The sequence below is a fragment of the Limulus polyphemus genome, unplaced genomic scaffold (assembly GCF_000517525.1).
Source record: "Limulus polyphemus unplaced genomic scaffold, Limulus_polyphemus-2.1.2 Scaffold25, whole genome shotgun sequence".
In the NCBI taxonomy this organism is placed as follows: domain Eukaryota; kingdom Metazoa; phylum Arthropoda; class Merostomata; order Xiphosura; family Limulidae; genus Limulus; species Limulus polyphemus.
The window spans coordinates 425163-442403 of NW_013665635.1; the positions used below are offsets into that span (position 1 = coordinate 425163).

Sequence of the window (17241 nt, forward strand, 5' to 3'; positions counted from 1 at the left end):
TGACAGGCACAACTATAGAGCACTGGTAGCTGCTCTAGAACTCAGGTATGGAACCCAAAATCAGTCTGAAGTCTACAGGGCTAGGTTTAGGACGAGAGTCCGTGCTAAAGTGCAGAGCCTGCAAGAGCTGGCTCAGGACTTGGAAAGCATGGCACACACAAGGCCCACCCAACTGCGCCACCCGATGTCTTCAAGTTGTTGTTGAGGGATCAATTTTAGATGCCTTGGACAGTCCACAACTGAAGATACAAGTGAAGCAAGCACACCCCTCTACTATGCAGGATGCAATGGCCAGAGCTCTTGAATTCGAATTCAATGTTAAGTCCAGCACAGAGGTACTAAGGTTGGTACAGTCATCAGGATTAAAGGCCGGAAAAGATCAGCTTTCAGACAGGTTTGAGGGACTTTGCTGGCACTGTAACAAACCTGGGCACAATGCTGGAAACTTCAACACAGTGAAGGTGCCATGGCAGGAAAGGCTGCTACCCAGAAAGGTTGTTGGAACTGTGGAGAGCAAGGACATATGAGGAGTCAGTGTAAGAAGAATACTACCAATAAGTCAGCTTCGAGGAAACAAGTAGTGGTTCGTGTTGAGGGACTCCTACCAACCCCCACCATGAAAGTCCCAACAGCTAAGTGTAAAATGCCAAGCACACATAGTGTCTACGTGACAGGAAAGCTGGATGGCCAAAAGTGCAACTTTGTCATAGATTCTGCATCTCAGCAAACCCTTGTGAGTATCAAGGTGCTAGATCACAAAGGAGTACCAGAAGCCATAGAGAAGCTTTATGGTGTGACAGGACATTCTACAAGATTGTGGGGACCAGTGTGGTAACTATTGAGCTCATGAGCATAAAGGAAAGACAGAAAGTATACTTGGCTGACATTGAAGACCAATGCATATTATGGTTGGACTACTTACTACTGAGGAAGTGTGTAGTTAACTTCGATAAAATGACGTTTGAGAACAAGAAAAGCCGAATTCCGTTAAGTGTTAAAAGAGAGATTGAACTAACCAGGTGTCATCAAGCTGAAGTCAAAGTGACCGAAGGAGTTGATGATGGTGAAGTGGAACCAGGTAGAGATATTAAAGCAGAGTAGGAGAAAGACTAATATTTGAAGCCAATAATTGATTTCGTACAAGTAAGTGTTTTGTGCCCTGCTTTGGAGAAGGTGTCTAACTTAAGCCCTGTGACAAAGAACTATTGGGCACAATGGGACCAGTTGAAACTTGAAGATGGTATTCTTGTCTGGAGATGGGAAAGTGACGACCTGGCAAACAGTTATACCGAGAAAGTTACGGGAAATTGTGCTGCGTCAGTCCCATGATAGTTTAACAGGAGGACATCTCGGAGTTAAGGAGACATTGAGTCACATACGACAGAGATTTTACTGGATAGGTATGAGGCAAGATGTGGAAGAATGGTACAGAACCTGCAGTACATGTTGTGCCAAAAGGGGACCCAAGCATAAGGGACGTGCTCCAATGAAGTTACATCAAGTTGGCGCACCAATGGAAAGAGTAGCCATTGACATTACTGGTTCTTTGCTCCAAACTAGTGCTGGAAACAGGTACATTTGCGTGGTGATGGATTAGCATTGTTCATGACACAATGATCTCCTTTAATGGAAAACACGAGTGAGAATCGTAGTGACTCATACAATCCCATGAATAACCAAGACAATATAAGTTTAATAGTTCCATTGACAGATGTTCTACAAAAAAAAATAAAAAAAATAAACCACAAAACGCACTGATAACTTTGAGAATTCCTTGGCAGCTAAAGGTAGAAGATTTATGATATGCCCATATATCATAACAATGAGCCGGTGTTAGCTTGACAACTACAATGATGTACCAACAAAACGCCCATCTTTATAGAGTAGCGCATGTTGAAGTATCTGGGTCGTGCATGCTCTGTTAAGACAGGTTGTGAGTAAAATGACCCTTATCTCTAAATAAGTAAAATATTAATTATACTTGTCGTAAGACATTAATTAGTATTTGGCCTAGATAAAGAATGTAGTGTTAAAAAATATAATAGGCCTAATACTAATATCTTATGACAAGTATAATATCAATATATATATATATAAAAGCCAAGTGTCGTCCATGCTCGATTTCTCCGCATTTTGTGAGTTACACGAGTCCAATTCCACTTTTTCTCCTATAAAACTTCCTCTTTTGATTGTCCGTTCCAATTTTAGTTGAATTTAATTGCTAACATAGGCGTAAATTGTTCCTAAATTTCCGCACTTTGTCTGTTATATAAAAGGCTGTCAGGGAGGGAGTTACCAGGATTAGATCAGGCATGGCGTTATGTATGTAACACCACATCATTATGACGTCAAGCTAGGTTGAATCCGGATAGGAAAGCCGGAAGACTCCTGTGAAAAATAAGTCAAAAATTAGCGCAATCCTATGCTTGAAAATTATTACGAAAAAGCCTTTGTTAAAACAGGCTGAATATACCAATTATCTGTAGGAAAGAGGACGACTTTTCCTTAGAAGAAGAATAGGTGTATATGCAATCACATGGTCATCACATGTTTTAATCTTTTATTCAAAGGCACCAATATGTAGCATGTTCACACTCTTTAGGTAAAGGAGATATTGATCATGATAGGTTTTGATTTCCCGAAGCTAGAAGGCCCTTTATTTTTCTTATGTCTGTTTACGAGCGACAAAGTTGCAAATGCATATTGGAGGGTTCAAATTTGGTATGATTCGGTTTCCAGTCATTTTTGACGGGCTTTTATACTAGTTAATTATAATCATGCTTCGCCAGTTTGGAAAAACGTTCATACCAATTTTAAGTATAATATTTATTTACAGAGGGATAATGGTCGTTTTATTCACAAAAGATTTATTATAATATATTTTAATATTGATTTTTTATCATGCTATGTTTATTTTTATTAGATTTTTGAACTAAATATTTATCATAGAATTTGAAAAAGTATGAAAAAATATTGAATATTAACAACGTATACATTGAAGGTTCTAGACATTTTTTGTTCGAAATACAACTAGTTTACGATTGAATAACTATCGGTTATACATTTTTGCAAGAGGAAGTGTTTTAACTAAAATTTAAGAGTGTATTCTTGTAATTTTTTTATCAGACCTATGAATTTATTACCTGATAGGTGGCAATATGAAAACGTAGTTAATACGAATAAGTAATCAATAGCAGTGGGGAAAGAGGAACGTCTCGAAGTTGAGTGAACTCGCCAGTGCCATGGTTACGAACGTAGTGAAATTAGTAGTAGTAGCAGCAAACCTATAACGTGAGGCTTATGTTCAGTTCAGTGTTTTATAGCGGGAAGTTTAATTTGAACGAATTGAAATAATATAATAACTAATGTGTGTTTTTGTTATTTAAGTTAAAAGGATTCTTGTGCATAGTTTTAGTATTATTAACTAATACTAGGCCTACACAAAACATAATTATTAATCATTACGAGTCACATTGATTTATTTTAAATAGACTACAGATTCAGTGATTGATTGAAGAACTCAAGATTCTTTAACTCAAGTCTTGGGTCATCATTTGTGATAATTCTGTTACAATAGTTAAGTTGCTGTTAGTCTGGAAACAAAAATCTTAAAAGTCTAATGACTATTTTAATCTCATGTGTCATATCGAGAAATGAAAATGAAATGAACTGTCCAAATTAGGAATTGAAGCTTTATAATCAGTAGTAATTTTGTGTTTGAATTGTGTAAACATTAGATTAATTTACAATAGTCATTTATTAAACCTCTTAGCTTTATATGTTATATTTGAGCTGAGCACTAAACATGTTTATAAGACCTCCTTAAAAGCTTGTATATTTTGTTGTTTATTGAATTGTGCATATATAGTACACCCCACTCAAATATTCCAGTAACATGTATGGAGATGTGATATGTTTACCCACGAGGAAGCTTGTACCACTAGCCTTTTTTTCTTTTCAGATTGGACTTTGGATTAGGTAGTAATTGTGAGCCTGAAGCATAATGTACCAGTGAGTCTTCAAAACAGTTATGATGTTGGCAGTAAAACATCTGTTTATCGTGCTCATTGCAAGAAGTCTGGAATAATTATGTCTTCAGCAAAAAGTGGCTACGTATGTACTCCATGTACATTTTCTAGTTGTGTTGGATTGCCTTTTAATGACAACTGCATCTCAGATGGTTCTAGAAAATCACCTATTTTTGTTTCATCAGATAGCCAACTTCAGAATAATGCACAAGTATCAGAATCTGACTTAAAAGCTTTGAAGTATGTTGATGAACATGAAGCAAAAAACTCTTCTGAAATGAAACCTGAACCAACAGGTATTAGTTGTAATTATGACTATAAACAGGAAGAATCTACAGGAACACAAGATTTACTTAAAAGAAAGAAAATTACAAGAAAGAAAAGCATTTTTTGCAGTTCAACAGCTCATGATCTTCGGCATTTTGATTTTGATAATGAGGAGGAATTTAAAGGACCTCAAACTAAACAATATTCTACATATAGAACTAATAATCAACCATCTGTTATTTCTTCATTTTCTAAGTTATACAGTGGGAAAGAACCAGCCAATAACTGTACTTTAAATCTGGTAGAACCAAATAAATTAAGAGTGGATTCAGTTATAGAGAGAAGTGAGAATAAGTTAGGTACGCATAATTCTGTTCAATTTTTAACTAGTCAAGACAGGGCTTTAAGTTCAAACATAACAGATAGTGGTGATATTGAGAACTGGCCAGAGACTACTAAAGATGCCAGTAAAGATAAAATGAATGCTGAAAGTGTTAGTGAAGGACATGGAAAGCAACAGTTCCAGCAGCAAGTGGGTTATATTTGCAGTCTTCAGAATTTACAAGAATGTGCAAGGTTTCCAAGAGTTATAGGACGGGTACGTGTGAATGATTTTGTATTCTAGGCCCGGAACACGTCTAAAATAAAGATTAAACAGAAATATAATTATTAGATTTTATATTAAATACAAAATGTTTTAGTAAGCCAATTTACTGAAACAAAAACACAAATTAATGATAGAAATGTAATGATTAATGACTGTTTCAGTCTCAGGGGTTGTATCTTGAAAATTGATTGAAATATAGAAATTAGGAATAGAAACCTAATATATGTATATATAATGGTCATATTTCTTTTTATTAAAGATATTGTGAAAAATATTGTTTCAATTATTACAACTTTTATTCATAATTATCCACTTCTAAAAATTTTATTCAACAATATATATTTTTTATTTATGTTGTTTCTGTAAAGGTTTATTCAACATTATTTAATATGGAAATATGGAGCAAAGTGCATGTAGTTTACATAGACAAAAATAAGCATATTTATAACCACAGTAGACCGTGCAGGTTAAAGCATATTTGATCTCTTCAATTTAGCAAGGTTAATAACATAAGATACTACCTGATAGAAAGGTATATAAATATGCTTTCAGAATGTAATTGACCTAGTGCAGTATATATATATATATATTGTTAAAATAGTGTTAACTTCTTTTAGTTTTACAAAGTGTGTTTTAAATTCTTCATTGTATAGTTGACCTAAACTCTCAGTTTTTATTGTCATTTTGTGCTTTAAAAAATTCTTACATGCCAAAATGGTGCACTGTTTTATATTCTCAAATTTTCTTATGGTAATTCAGCCAGAACTGAACAACCTATCACATGAACAAATATACTTTTATCATTGAATTTTGAGGATAGCAATTTTCTTAAACCTTAGAAGCCCCCCCCCCCTCCCCAGTGACTCAATGGTAAATCTGAAGGTTTATAATGAAAAAATTTGGTTTCAATACCTGTGGTGGGCAACAGCACAGGCAGCCCATTGTGTAGCTTTGTGCTTAAACAACAAATAAATAAATCTTAGAAATGTGTATTGCAAAATGCTGAATAAAAACTGAAAATATGGGTAAACTATATATATATACACCCACCTAAACCCTGTTTTTATTATTTTGTTAAACCTTAGAAATATGTTTGATAGACCTGGGTAGGCGACATATGGCTGTAGACCTCACGCTATAGTAGCACCCAAAGTTATCTGATGAGTTACATTGGGGAAGTCAAAAGTTGTTTACCTTCATGAGAAATTCATATTCTGGTAATACTGTATGCTTTTGGAGTTTTAATTAAGTAAAAATTCAAATTTAAATAATAATTTTTAATGTATGACAAAGATTTTATGTACATGGCCATCCTAATCTAATGGTAATGAACAGCAACCATATACAGTAATTGAAATAGTTCACTATTTGACTACAAATTTTAGCAAACAGTTTTGAATTTTCAAAAACCTGTACTTTTCTGGATTGGTTATTTGAATTTTTTTTTGGTTTTTAGAAGTTGATTTTAAATTTTCTTTCTTGTGTCATCTTCACAACATTTGTAAGATATTTTCATAAAGGACTATTCAAGAATTTGTATGATAAAGTTGATGGAATGGCTGAAATATTCCAAAACATACTTACCTCTTCTCACACTACAGATATTTCTCGACTGTAGTGTGAGTGGAGGTAAGTATTATTGGAAATACATCTTTGATTTAAGAAAATGTTAACTTGTATTGCATAATCATAGATTCAGAAAACACTACCATTGTTTACAACAATCTGAAAAAAGCTGGCACTAAATTGAATAGGAAGAATTATGTAAAAAGTTACTCAATAATGAAGAGGTGTCTGATAAGTTGAATGAGGTACTTGGTTTTAAAAAAGGTGTGAAAGTTAACATTTTGTACTTTCCAAATTCGGCTGACATATTTAATAACACATACTAGGAGCCAGTCAGAAACATTGCACAATTTGAATCTAGATTATAAGATATTATATTCAGGATATTGAGTTTGGAAATAAGAGCAAAAGATGTGATGATGTATTTTGTATTAAGAATGTATTAACTGTTCTTGCATTCCAAAGTAGGATTGGAGAAGGGCAGATGAAAGTCGTTGATGATTTGAAATTCTCAGCTTTGTATTCATAAAAAGTAATTCCTTTAAAAAGACTTATGTTTTATTAGAATATGTGGAACAGCATAGTTTTTCCTTTTCACAAATTTTCTACATTTCCAGCACAATTTCTCATTTGTGAGATCCTACAAATTAGGTAACTCTGACACATTTCAAAAACTTTTATTTAACAATATTTTTGTCAAAAATTTTAAAGTCTAGACTAATGTTTAAATTACAAGGAAAAATACTCATAAATATTGATAATACTGCTGTAACATTGTTCTTTCATTAATTATTTGGTAAAATATAGTTCAAATAGTAATAAATTAGTTCATTTATTCCTTAATACAGGCTTCTGTTCCTTGTACACAGTTGTACTTATAGGCCTAACTTTAAAATAACATTTTTAACTTTCACAAAGATTTACTCAGGAATGGTCATTCGACTAATGTACAAATATATTTGCTAATTCAGTTTCATGGCTAATTGATTGAGTAACTGAACATAAGAGATAACTAACACTGATCCAAATATTTCACTCAATTCCTGACACACTACCAACTGAAAACTGACTCAATGCTTCACTGGTTCTCATATTTATAATGTAGCCTTGTCTCTAGACACTTTGCAGTCTCTTGAATGCTAATATTTATTAACATTCTAGGTATACTAAGGTAACTTTTATAAACTTATTTGATGTTAACATTGTGCACCCTCTAGCTAAAATCTAAATTAGAACACTGAAGATCTAGCCTCTAATAATAATAATAAGGAATATATGTGGTACATCATAGGGAACGAAATGTGTATCTATCCTTACTAACTGTCATACCTTGTGGCTATGCAAACTACAGCACTGATACACAGCACTTTAGTACATTTATCTTTTCTCTTAGTATAAATGCATTCATAAATGTAAAAATAATGTAATAGGTGCATTTAGTTTAATAGTGCCACTAAAGTCACTGAATTCTTTATCATTGTTAACCACGTGGAGCACAGAACCACATTATGCAAGACAAATACATTAGAATACATCTATGTACTCCAATAAATGGCAGATTTTATTTTGGATTACACAAAGAATCAATCATTTGAAGCAATAAATTAGAATATATATATGTACTCCAATAAATGGCAGATTTCATTTTGGATTACACAAAGAATCAATCATTTGAAGCAATAAATTAGAATATATCTATGTACTCCAATAAATGGCAGATTTCATTTTGGATCACACAAAGAATCAATCATTTGAAGCAAGTTGGATCTGTCTGACAATAAATCAATCTTTCAAAAAAAATTTCAGTTTTAATAAATTAGTAAATGTTACACACACTGTTAGTAACAAGTCATGAAGTTGTACAACAATGTAACAAGTTCAACAAATACTGATGTTGCATGTATAAATTTCATCTGAACTGTGAAACATTAAGAAAAACTTACTTTTTTGCTTTAGAAAAGCAAATAATAAAACGTAGAAGTTTGTATCAAACAGATGATAATAATACTAATGTATTAACCTTTTTTGTATGCTATAGTTCTATCAAAATTGAAATAATGTAATCAGATTCCATATTTTATAACAAAAAAAAAGATATTGTTATAATCATAGAAAAAGAAAAGCTAAGTTTGATCAATGACATTCAATAAAACTTTCATGACATTCTTTCATTAATTTAAATTTTATTATACTGTTTGAACAAGAATTTTAATGAAACAAATTTGACAGGGTCTGTTAAAATGATGTGATTGACTGTTGTTGCATGCTTTTAACTGGTATTTATATTTTCAGTTATTCTAAAAATATTTTACAGAGGATGTATTTATTTTAAGGAGTGTATCAATGTTATATATGTGTAGATTTATAAGTGGCTTTTTTTTCCCCTTAGGTCTGGCTTGTCCATGGTCTGCTTAAAGCGTATGGATTGTTAGAGTGTGTGAATGTTGTACCCTGTCAAGTTGCCACATTAGAAGACTTGAAGATGTTTCATTCAGAAGAGTATGTAGCTTTTTTGTCAAGGGTGAATACGCTGAGTGATATTGAGAGAGAGGATTTACTTGAGGAATCACAACAGTTTGGTTTAGGTAAGGCAAAACTTAAGATGTATCAACTAGAAAGAAACTGATAGAAGGACAAAAGTGAATTTTTTGTTTAATTTTCCAAATTGATATTTGTCACTACAATAGCCATATTTGTTTCAAGTACAAAGTTTAAATGCTTTAAAAGCCAGTTAATGGAGGTTTTATTATTAAAGGCAAAAATAGTTATGATGGAAGAACTGTATCTAATTACCTGATCATTTTTCCTATCAAAATATTTTTTTTCCATAGTTCCACATTTTATAAATAATCTTATGTGCAGCAATGTATTATATAATTTGTAAAGAGTGAATATACAGACCTGCTACAAGAGTTGTGCAGTTAACTTCATTAGCCTTCTATCCAGATTGATCAACCTTGTAACCACTACACAACCATGAAACTATATATAATCTAGAATTTACTAAATAAATCTTCACAAAATTCAGTAAGCTTTCAATGAACATTACAAGTCTGTTTTACACAAAAAATCAGAATTTTTAATTAAGTATTTTTACTTAAGATTTGTCTCTGAATTTATGAAGCCTTGACTGAATCAGTCTGAGTGTAAGATGATTTTCATATTAAGAATATAAATACTTTTTCATCGTATATAGTTGTTGTATTTCATTTGCATAATCTTTAAAATTTCCTAAATGAATATAAAAAGTTTTTTAAGGTAAAAGTGTTTATTTTGTCAGTTATTTTCTCTATCATAACACTAACTGTAGCTAAATCATTGTCATGATATAAAAGACTGTTTTGTTCAGATAGTATTGAGTAATTTAGTTTTGTAAGCGAATGTTTTATTATTGTTTACTTTTTGTTATCATAAACGTTAAAAGCAGACAATTGTAGGAAGTTTTGTTAATAATTCATTGATGTTGAGAATATTGAATGTAATGTGCAATATATTGACGTCGAGAATATAAAAGGTGGACAGATGATTAAGTAATATAGATATAAATAGTGTGAGATGAGCGGGAAGAAGCAGACAGATAATAACAAAAGACAATAAACTTGGTGTGAAGTTAACTACCATAGAAGTGATAGGCCTAACGTTTAATACATTAAAGTGAAACTAGCAGTAGAAAATAAGATAAGAAAAATAATTATATTCCATCAAAGTGTGGTTCTAAAGTAATTGAATCAGCCTGAATACACTTTGACAAAAGGAACAGAGGATCTTCAAAAGAAAGAAGACAAAATTATTACAGTAATTCGCACCACAATTGTAAGTGAATCACACAGAGTACTAAAAAACATAAATAATACATAAGTCACTAGAATAGAGTGACCAAAATCAACTTTAATAAAATTGGTTTTCTAACTAAACTATTTAACGTAAAAAAACATTAAATGTTATGGGGATCATCTACTAGTATAACATCTGTTGATGCCAATTTCAAAAGGAATAGTAAAGGCTCTTTCAGTTGGTTATAAACATGTATGTTGAATAAGAGCATGTGGTTTTGAAAATTGACTTGAAAGGTAAGTGAAGATGGGCAACGGCTTCTGTTGTGGGTTGAGAAAATATGTTTATTTCTCACTATAGGTTATGTTAGCATTTTGAGCCTCTATATTGGACTTTGGAATAGTTTATAGCTTATATTTAGGATAAGTCAGATGGTGTAGCTGCTATAATAGTGAAGTTATACAAAACTAAAAAAAGAGAATTCAGAATGCAGATGTATCACATGACGCATAGAAATGAAGATTGAGAATTTTAAAAATATTTTCTGGTGAAGTAATATATGCAAACTTAGATAATATAAAAAGTTGAATTATAAATTTTGATATGATGCTAATTTTATTGGCATACATTGATAACAAAGTTGTTTAACTAAACTTTAAATGTAACTATAAACAGTTGTGACATGTACACTTTTACCTACTGCTATTGAGAGGGTTAAAAGAGCTTGTATAGCTTAATTAAATGTTTAGTATTTTTAACACTAAAGAAAATTAGATGGACTTCACTGGTGTGTCTCCACCTTGAAAAGTTAGAAACAAGTCTGCCTAAAATATCAAATTGCATCTGCACTTCACCTTCGCTGACCAATGAGAAAAATTGATCAAAGTAATTTGGAAGTATCTCTGCTCTATGTGATAGTCATGAAGTAGTCCTCTACACGCAAGTTAAATAAGGATACAATACAAATAATCTATAAAACAATTGATAGCTTCTGTAACCAGGCCCTGCTACAGAAAGTATCACCTGAAGCTAAATTTTTAATGTCGGACATCAGTCAGATTTTGGATGTACCAAATCGGAACTTTGAAAAATTTTAAAGTTTTGTAGATATGAAATATAAACTATAAGCAATTAAGATATGTAGTTGGCTCAAGTTTTGTATTTTTCTATTTTGGTTACTTTTATAACAATAAGTAAAAAAATCTACACAAAAAACAACAACAACAAGAAATCCAGTATTAATTCTGGTTTCTTGTTGTTGTTTTTTTCGCTCTCGGCCCTCAATGAAACTTAACCATATGTTTTTTTTATAATGATGTTAGTGGTACGTAGAAAATTTATTATTTATTTCAACACTGCAACTAAAAACATAAAATATTAACATGTAAATGAATCTAATGGCCTGAAAATGTTTTAATTTAATGGACTTTCTAACTAAGTTCTAAGTGGAATCAAATTCCTGTACCTGATAGAGATTTACATTTGGCCTAGTGTCTTGAGTTTTAAGCCACTCTGCTTTTAATCTAAATTTTCCAGGGTATGATTGTCCTCTGGTACCACGTTTGTTGGATCTGGTGGCCCAGGTGGCAGGAGCAACTCTGACAGCAGCTCGAGCTTTACTTGATGGAACATGTCAGATTGCTGTCAACTGGACTGGAGGTTGGCATCATGCTAAGAAGTAAGTTTATAAGTGTTTGGATGTCCAAACAAATATCCATGTAGCTTTCAAATATGCATTTTAGAACAAAAAAATATGTCAGTCACTAGAATAAATTGATTTAAAACTAATTTAATTTATTTAGCTTTCTATGTAACCTATAAATTGGCTAAAGGAATTCTATTGTGTTTTGGAGCACCAAATCTGATAAACACAAACCAAGCAATTCTCCTCAACTAATGGTTTAAAATGGTAAAACTTAATGCATAATTATAAGATTTAACGTAGAGGAGAATCTGTTCCATCTACGTGTTATAAACATGTACATCAATTATGTGAAGTTGATTAGCAAACAACCTCAAAAGTCAGAGTGAGGGGGAAGGGACTTCTCTGGAAGGTTTGAGAAATTTATTGATATCTCAGTAAATAGAGAAGCTAGGAGGTTTAAATTTTAAATTCTTGCATATAAATTTTTATAGTTTGTGTTTCTAATTGATTGGAAACTTCAGTATCCTATTTTAGAAGGTAGAAAATTTTGAAGTGAAGAAATCTGAGCTCAGATACCTCACATAACACAGAGAAATGATGATTAACATTTTTCAAATGTTTTTTTTTTTTAAATAAGTTGTGAAAACTTTGACAATGTAAAAACTTAATAATATACTATGCTTTCATGCCAAGTTTATGGACATTCATACCTTGATAATAAAGTTGTTTAATTAAATTGTGAATGTAGCATTGTAAGGTCATGACAAGTGCACTTTGATCAGGCCATAGAGTAAGAGTTAATGCACATTAATGTACTAATACATTATGTTATGCGTTACCAAAATTCAAAATGATTGCAGTTATTTTGTCATTTATCATTCATAATTTTCTATTATAACATTACTTCCACTTGTTTTAGGCAAATATTTGTGGTATTCTAAGTTATAGGCAAGAATAGTTAACCCCAGTGACTAGAAAAAATGTTATGCAGAGCTAAACTTAGTTTCCTATGTGGCTAAACCGATGGAAGAGACTGGATACAAAATGAGCAGAAATACTTTATTAAACACACAAATATAGTTCAGAAGAATATATGCACTGGGTGAGAAATACATAACCCTTTAACCATTTCACAATGGATAGGTCAAAGTGTGTATGAAATAACCTTTTACAGAGTTACATTCAGAATTTAATGAAACGACTGTATTATAAATTTATAAGAATAAACTTTGCATCAAAATGTAGTTAATAAATCAAATTTTGATATTATACAAGTTTTAAGTTCTTAATTTTATAAGGAAATATTTTTAAAATCTGCAATCATCCCTAGTATGAGAATTGTGACACCTGCCCTCTAGGTTTTCCCTCTTCCCTATTTATTTACCACCCCTATGAGAAATATGGTATTTAATGTAAATTACTTATGATATAGATATTACTCAGGTAAAGCATACTTTTTATAGCCTTGAATCTTATTTGTTTACAGAGCCATAAACTGGAAAATCATACCCACTTGCCATATGGCTTTCTTTTGTTATAATACAGTACAAAACAATAGAGAGGTCTATTGGCAATTTGTGAGATAAAAGATGTGACAGGTGGACAGTTTTAATCTATCAAATGATGCATTATATTATGTTGTTTTCTGTACAGAGCATTGTCTGTTTCATCATTCAGTTTGAAATTTACTCTCACAGGAATCACATTGACAAGCTTAGCTGAATTTTTAAAAGGCTCTTATAGTTAGAATGCCAGAAAAATTATGATAGTTATAGGACATTGTGTGTGTGTTTTTTGCATGTTATTATTCTGTTATGGGTGCAGTATTTATTTATATAAAAACTATTTAATGTTGTCATACCATTAGCATAAAAAAGTAAGCTTAAGTTTCTTCAACAGCAAAAAAAAAAGATAATTACTTCGGTAATTACTATATTTCTTGTTTTTCATGTGTATTCTTTATTTATTATTATCATTATAAAAGTCACTAAAATGTAAAAAATTAGAAACTTATTAGGTTAGATCATGTAAGATTATGAAAATATAAATAATTCTTCACAAGGTATGCTCACGAGCAGCTCGTGTATTATGTAATTCAATTCAGTAACATAGTCTCTTCTGTATACCTGTGCAAACACTTTACATCAGTAATGAAAAAATAATATTTAAGACATATGTTTGCTTGTTTTATTCTATTCAAATTTGTTAAGAACTTCAACATGAATAAATTTGTATGTGAAGTTGGATTTCTGTCAGCATTTTAGTAACTGCCGTTTTTTTGTATTAAGAGATGAAGCTGCAGGGTTTTGTTACATAAATGATGTTGTCCTTGGTATTCTCTGTCTTCGAAAAAAATTTCAAAGGATTCTTTATGTGGACCTAGATCTACATCATGGTGATGGTAAGTTAAAATATGATAGTTTCTTTCAAGCTAACAAGGAGTGAGTACTCTTTCATTAGTCATTAATATAGTAAAGTAAAAATATTTATTCAGTACCAGATGGGCCATTACAGGAGTTATTCTCAGCTGGTTGGGTTGTTAAAGGTATTTGACTCTTAAATGTAAAGTTTTACCCACAGTAGAAAATCTCTGTATGTAAATAGAAATTAAGGTAAAATTCATTGCAAAGTAAAACACAACTAGTATTTGACTAATATTTTTCTTAAAAAAACATTGTTAGTTTTTTTTTGTTACATTTGTGATTTACTAGTTGGTTGAAGTACTTGTATTGAGGCACATTCTGATTAGATTAAATTGAAAAAGTAATACATTGAGAACTATGTGAAAATTATTACTAAGCTCCAACATTATATTTAGAACCTATTATACAAATGATACACAAGGTGATGATAATGCATTGAATTTCTTCTGTCCACAATTCTAAAGAAGAATACATTGTTTATGGTTTTTGAATCTTAATCGTTGGCATCTTATAAGTATTATTTTGTAGTATGTCTAAGTTACTTTTAGGATATCCTGTATGTATATATAGTATGTGTTTATATTTATTTTAAGTAAATTTAAATTTGTATTGATTATATTATAAAGTTAAGTTTCATATTCAGGAGTGGAAGAAGCTTTTACGTACACATCAAAGGTTATGTGTTTATCATTCCACAAGTTTTGTGAAGGATTTTTCCCAGGTGAGTTTTGTGTGTTATTTCATAGTAACACCTTTATCAAGAAAGAAATTTTTTTCACATTAAGATATTTAAAAAAATGTCACATTTCAGTAGTTTTCCAACTGAACATTAGAATAAAATAAAATGTAAATTTTTTATTGGCTCTCTCTATATAAACCTATTGAAACATTTTTAAAACTTATTATATTTTTTTAGTTTGTGTCTGCGATTCTAATATATTTCCTGTAGTACCTTGTACTCTGTCCTGATTTTGACAATAAACAATACTTTGAAACACAGTGCCTAAGAACTAGTCCACAAAGTCTGCAGCTCATCAAATATTTACAGTTGTTTGTTTTTTTAGAGTTACTGATAATGAATCCTGGTGTTACTCCAGATTTGTACTGAGATATCATCTTGGTGTACAGAAAAATGCATTATTTTCTTGTTTCCAAAACTAAACTGTAAAATTATCCAGTTTGAAAATTCATATAATATGCATGATGAAGTATTATACATATATTTGTTGAGTACCCATTCTAAACAATTCTTCACAAGAGTTAGTATGTAACATTTTGGTAATAATAATAATTTATTGTTTTTCAGGTACAGGGTCACTTTCTGATATTGGTTTAGGTAAAGGTCGCTTTTATACAATAAACGTGCCCTTAAAAGATGGAATTCGAGATGACAATTTCTGCTGGATTGTTGAAAGGTATGTATAATTATAACCTTACACCATGTTAACTCTTTTCACACGGACTCAGTTGAATTGACAGCTTAGTCGATTCAACCTTGTTTGTAACAATTTTTGTACTCATTACAGTTTCCATACCATAACTTTTAACGTGTTATGTGTAACTTCACAACATTTCGGTTAACTTTCAGTTAACATTAAAAGATTAGATTTTTTAATTAAGTAAAACTGTAACATGAAACTACATTTGTTTATCCAAAATAGCTTTAAACTACATAACAGTATACATCTGTTTATACTTAAATTTTATTATTTTATTGCCCTTTGCCCCCATGTCTAAATTAATATTCAAGCCATAAAATTTTTAAATCAATTGACAAATGTGGACCTCATGTTACCTATCCAATTACATAATGCATGGGCAGTAAGAGAGCAAGCTTACTTGAAAAATGTTTATTATTCTTTATTTTATTTACCCTAAGATGTTTCTGATTTTTTCATTTTAGTTTCTTTTGTAATAATAAAAAAATAATCCACATGAAAAACAAAAAATAAAGGACTTACCTGGGTCTTATTTTTTTGCTGTTGATTGTCAGAGACATTTAATTCTGGCTTTTGTATACTAATGCTACTATTGCACTAAATAATTTTGTATTTAGTTAATTAATGCACCAAAGAACACAGAATAATAACATGCAAAAAGCAGTCAGTCTCATAATTATCACAATTTTTCTGTTTCTAATTATGCGACAAGAACCATTAAAATTCAGTTAACCCTTTCAAGATGGGTCAAAGGCCATGTCATTGCGTTTGTTGACTTGCATTAAAAATTTTCGTGAACAACTATTTTATGAATTTATGTTAATAAGTTTGGTATCAAATTGTAGATTATAATTAAAATTTTAGTGTTATACATTAGTTGATTTCTTAATTTAAAAGTAACTATTAAAAAAACACAGTTAAACATTGATTTTTGTGTGTCACATGGTATGTTGAATGTAGCACTGGTTCAGATTAGTTCTGTATGAATTAGGAACTCAAATTATTGATATTGATAAGCTAGAATATAAAATAAGAACCTCATATCTTTTGTATTTGCTGGGATATCCCTCATGTACTGAATCAAACACAGTGGTCACACTGCTCACCTCTTTAAATTTTTGGAAACGGTCCCTTATATACACTTATACAGTATATGACATATGAATAACCAATCGTATGCTCAGAATGTCCCCCTAGTGGCTTTCTCAGCCATTATCTTGTGTTAGGACACCATCTCGTGCTTTCAAACAAGATTTCATAGAGGCAGGTTATGTCTTCAGTCTGCTCGAAATTTCATATTTGTTTAGACCGAAATACAGTTTAGTTACTAAGTTTGATAAATTGTAGTGGAATTTATGGTATCGATATAGTAATTTATCAACTATATTGGTTATTTAACTATATATAAATAAAACTTGCATCAAGCAGCAACCAAGTACAAAGGTCGTAACTAGAAGAGATAATTGTTTGCTTTACTTCTTTATTTACTGTT

The 17241-nt window shown here is 31.1% G+C and overlaps 1 protein-coding gene across 1 annotated transcript in view; it reads left to right on the forward strand.

Moving 5' to 3' along the window:
• The first annotated feature begins 3156 nt into the window (after positions 1-3156).
• The window catches only part of LOC106458931 (histone deacetylase 8-like), a 17401-nt gene continuing 3316 nt past the window's right edge, over positions 3157-17241 (forward strand). Inside the window, exons 1-8 of the mRNA XM_013918501.2 lie at positions 3157-3291; positions 3962-4893; positions 8858-9053; positions 11779-11920; positions 14176-14288; positions 14954-15031; positions 15617-15729; positions 16947-17016. Of these exons, the coding sequence (XP_013773955.2) occupies positions 4090-4893; positions 8858-9053; positions 11779-11920; positions 14176-14288; positions 14954-15031; positions 15617-15729; positions 16947-17016 (1516 nt within the window). The 5' untranslated portion in view covers positions 3157-3291; positions 3962-4089. The remainder of the gene's footprint in view (positions 3292-3961; positions 4894-8857; positions 9054-11778; positions 11921-14175; positions 14289-14953; positions 15032-15616; positions 15730-16946; positions 17017-17241) is intronic.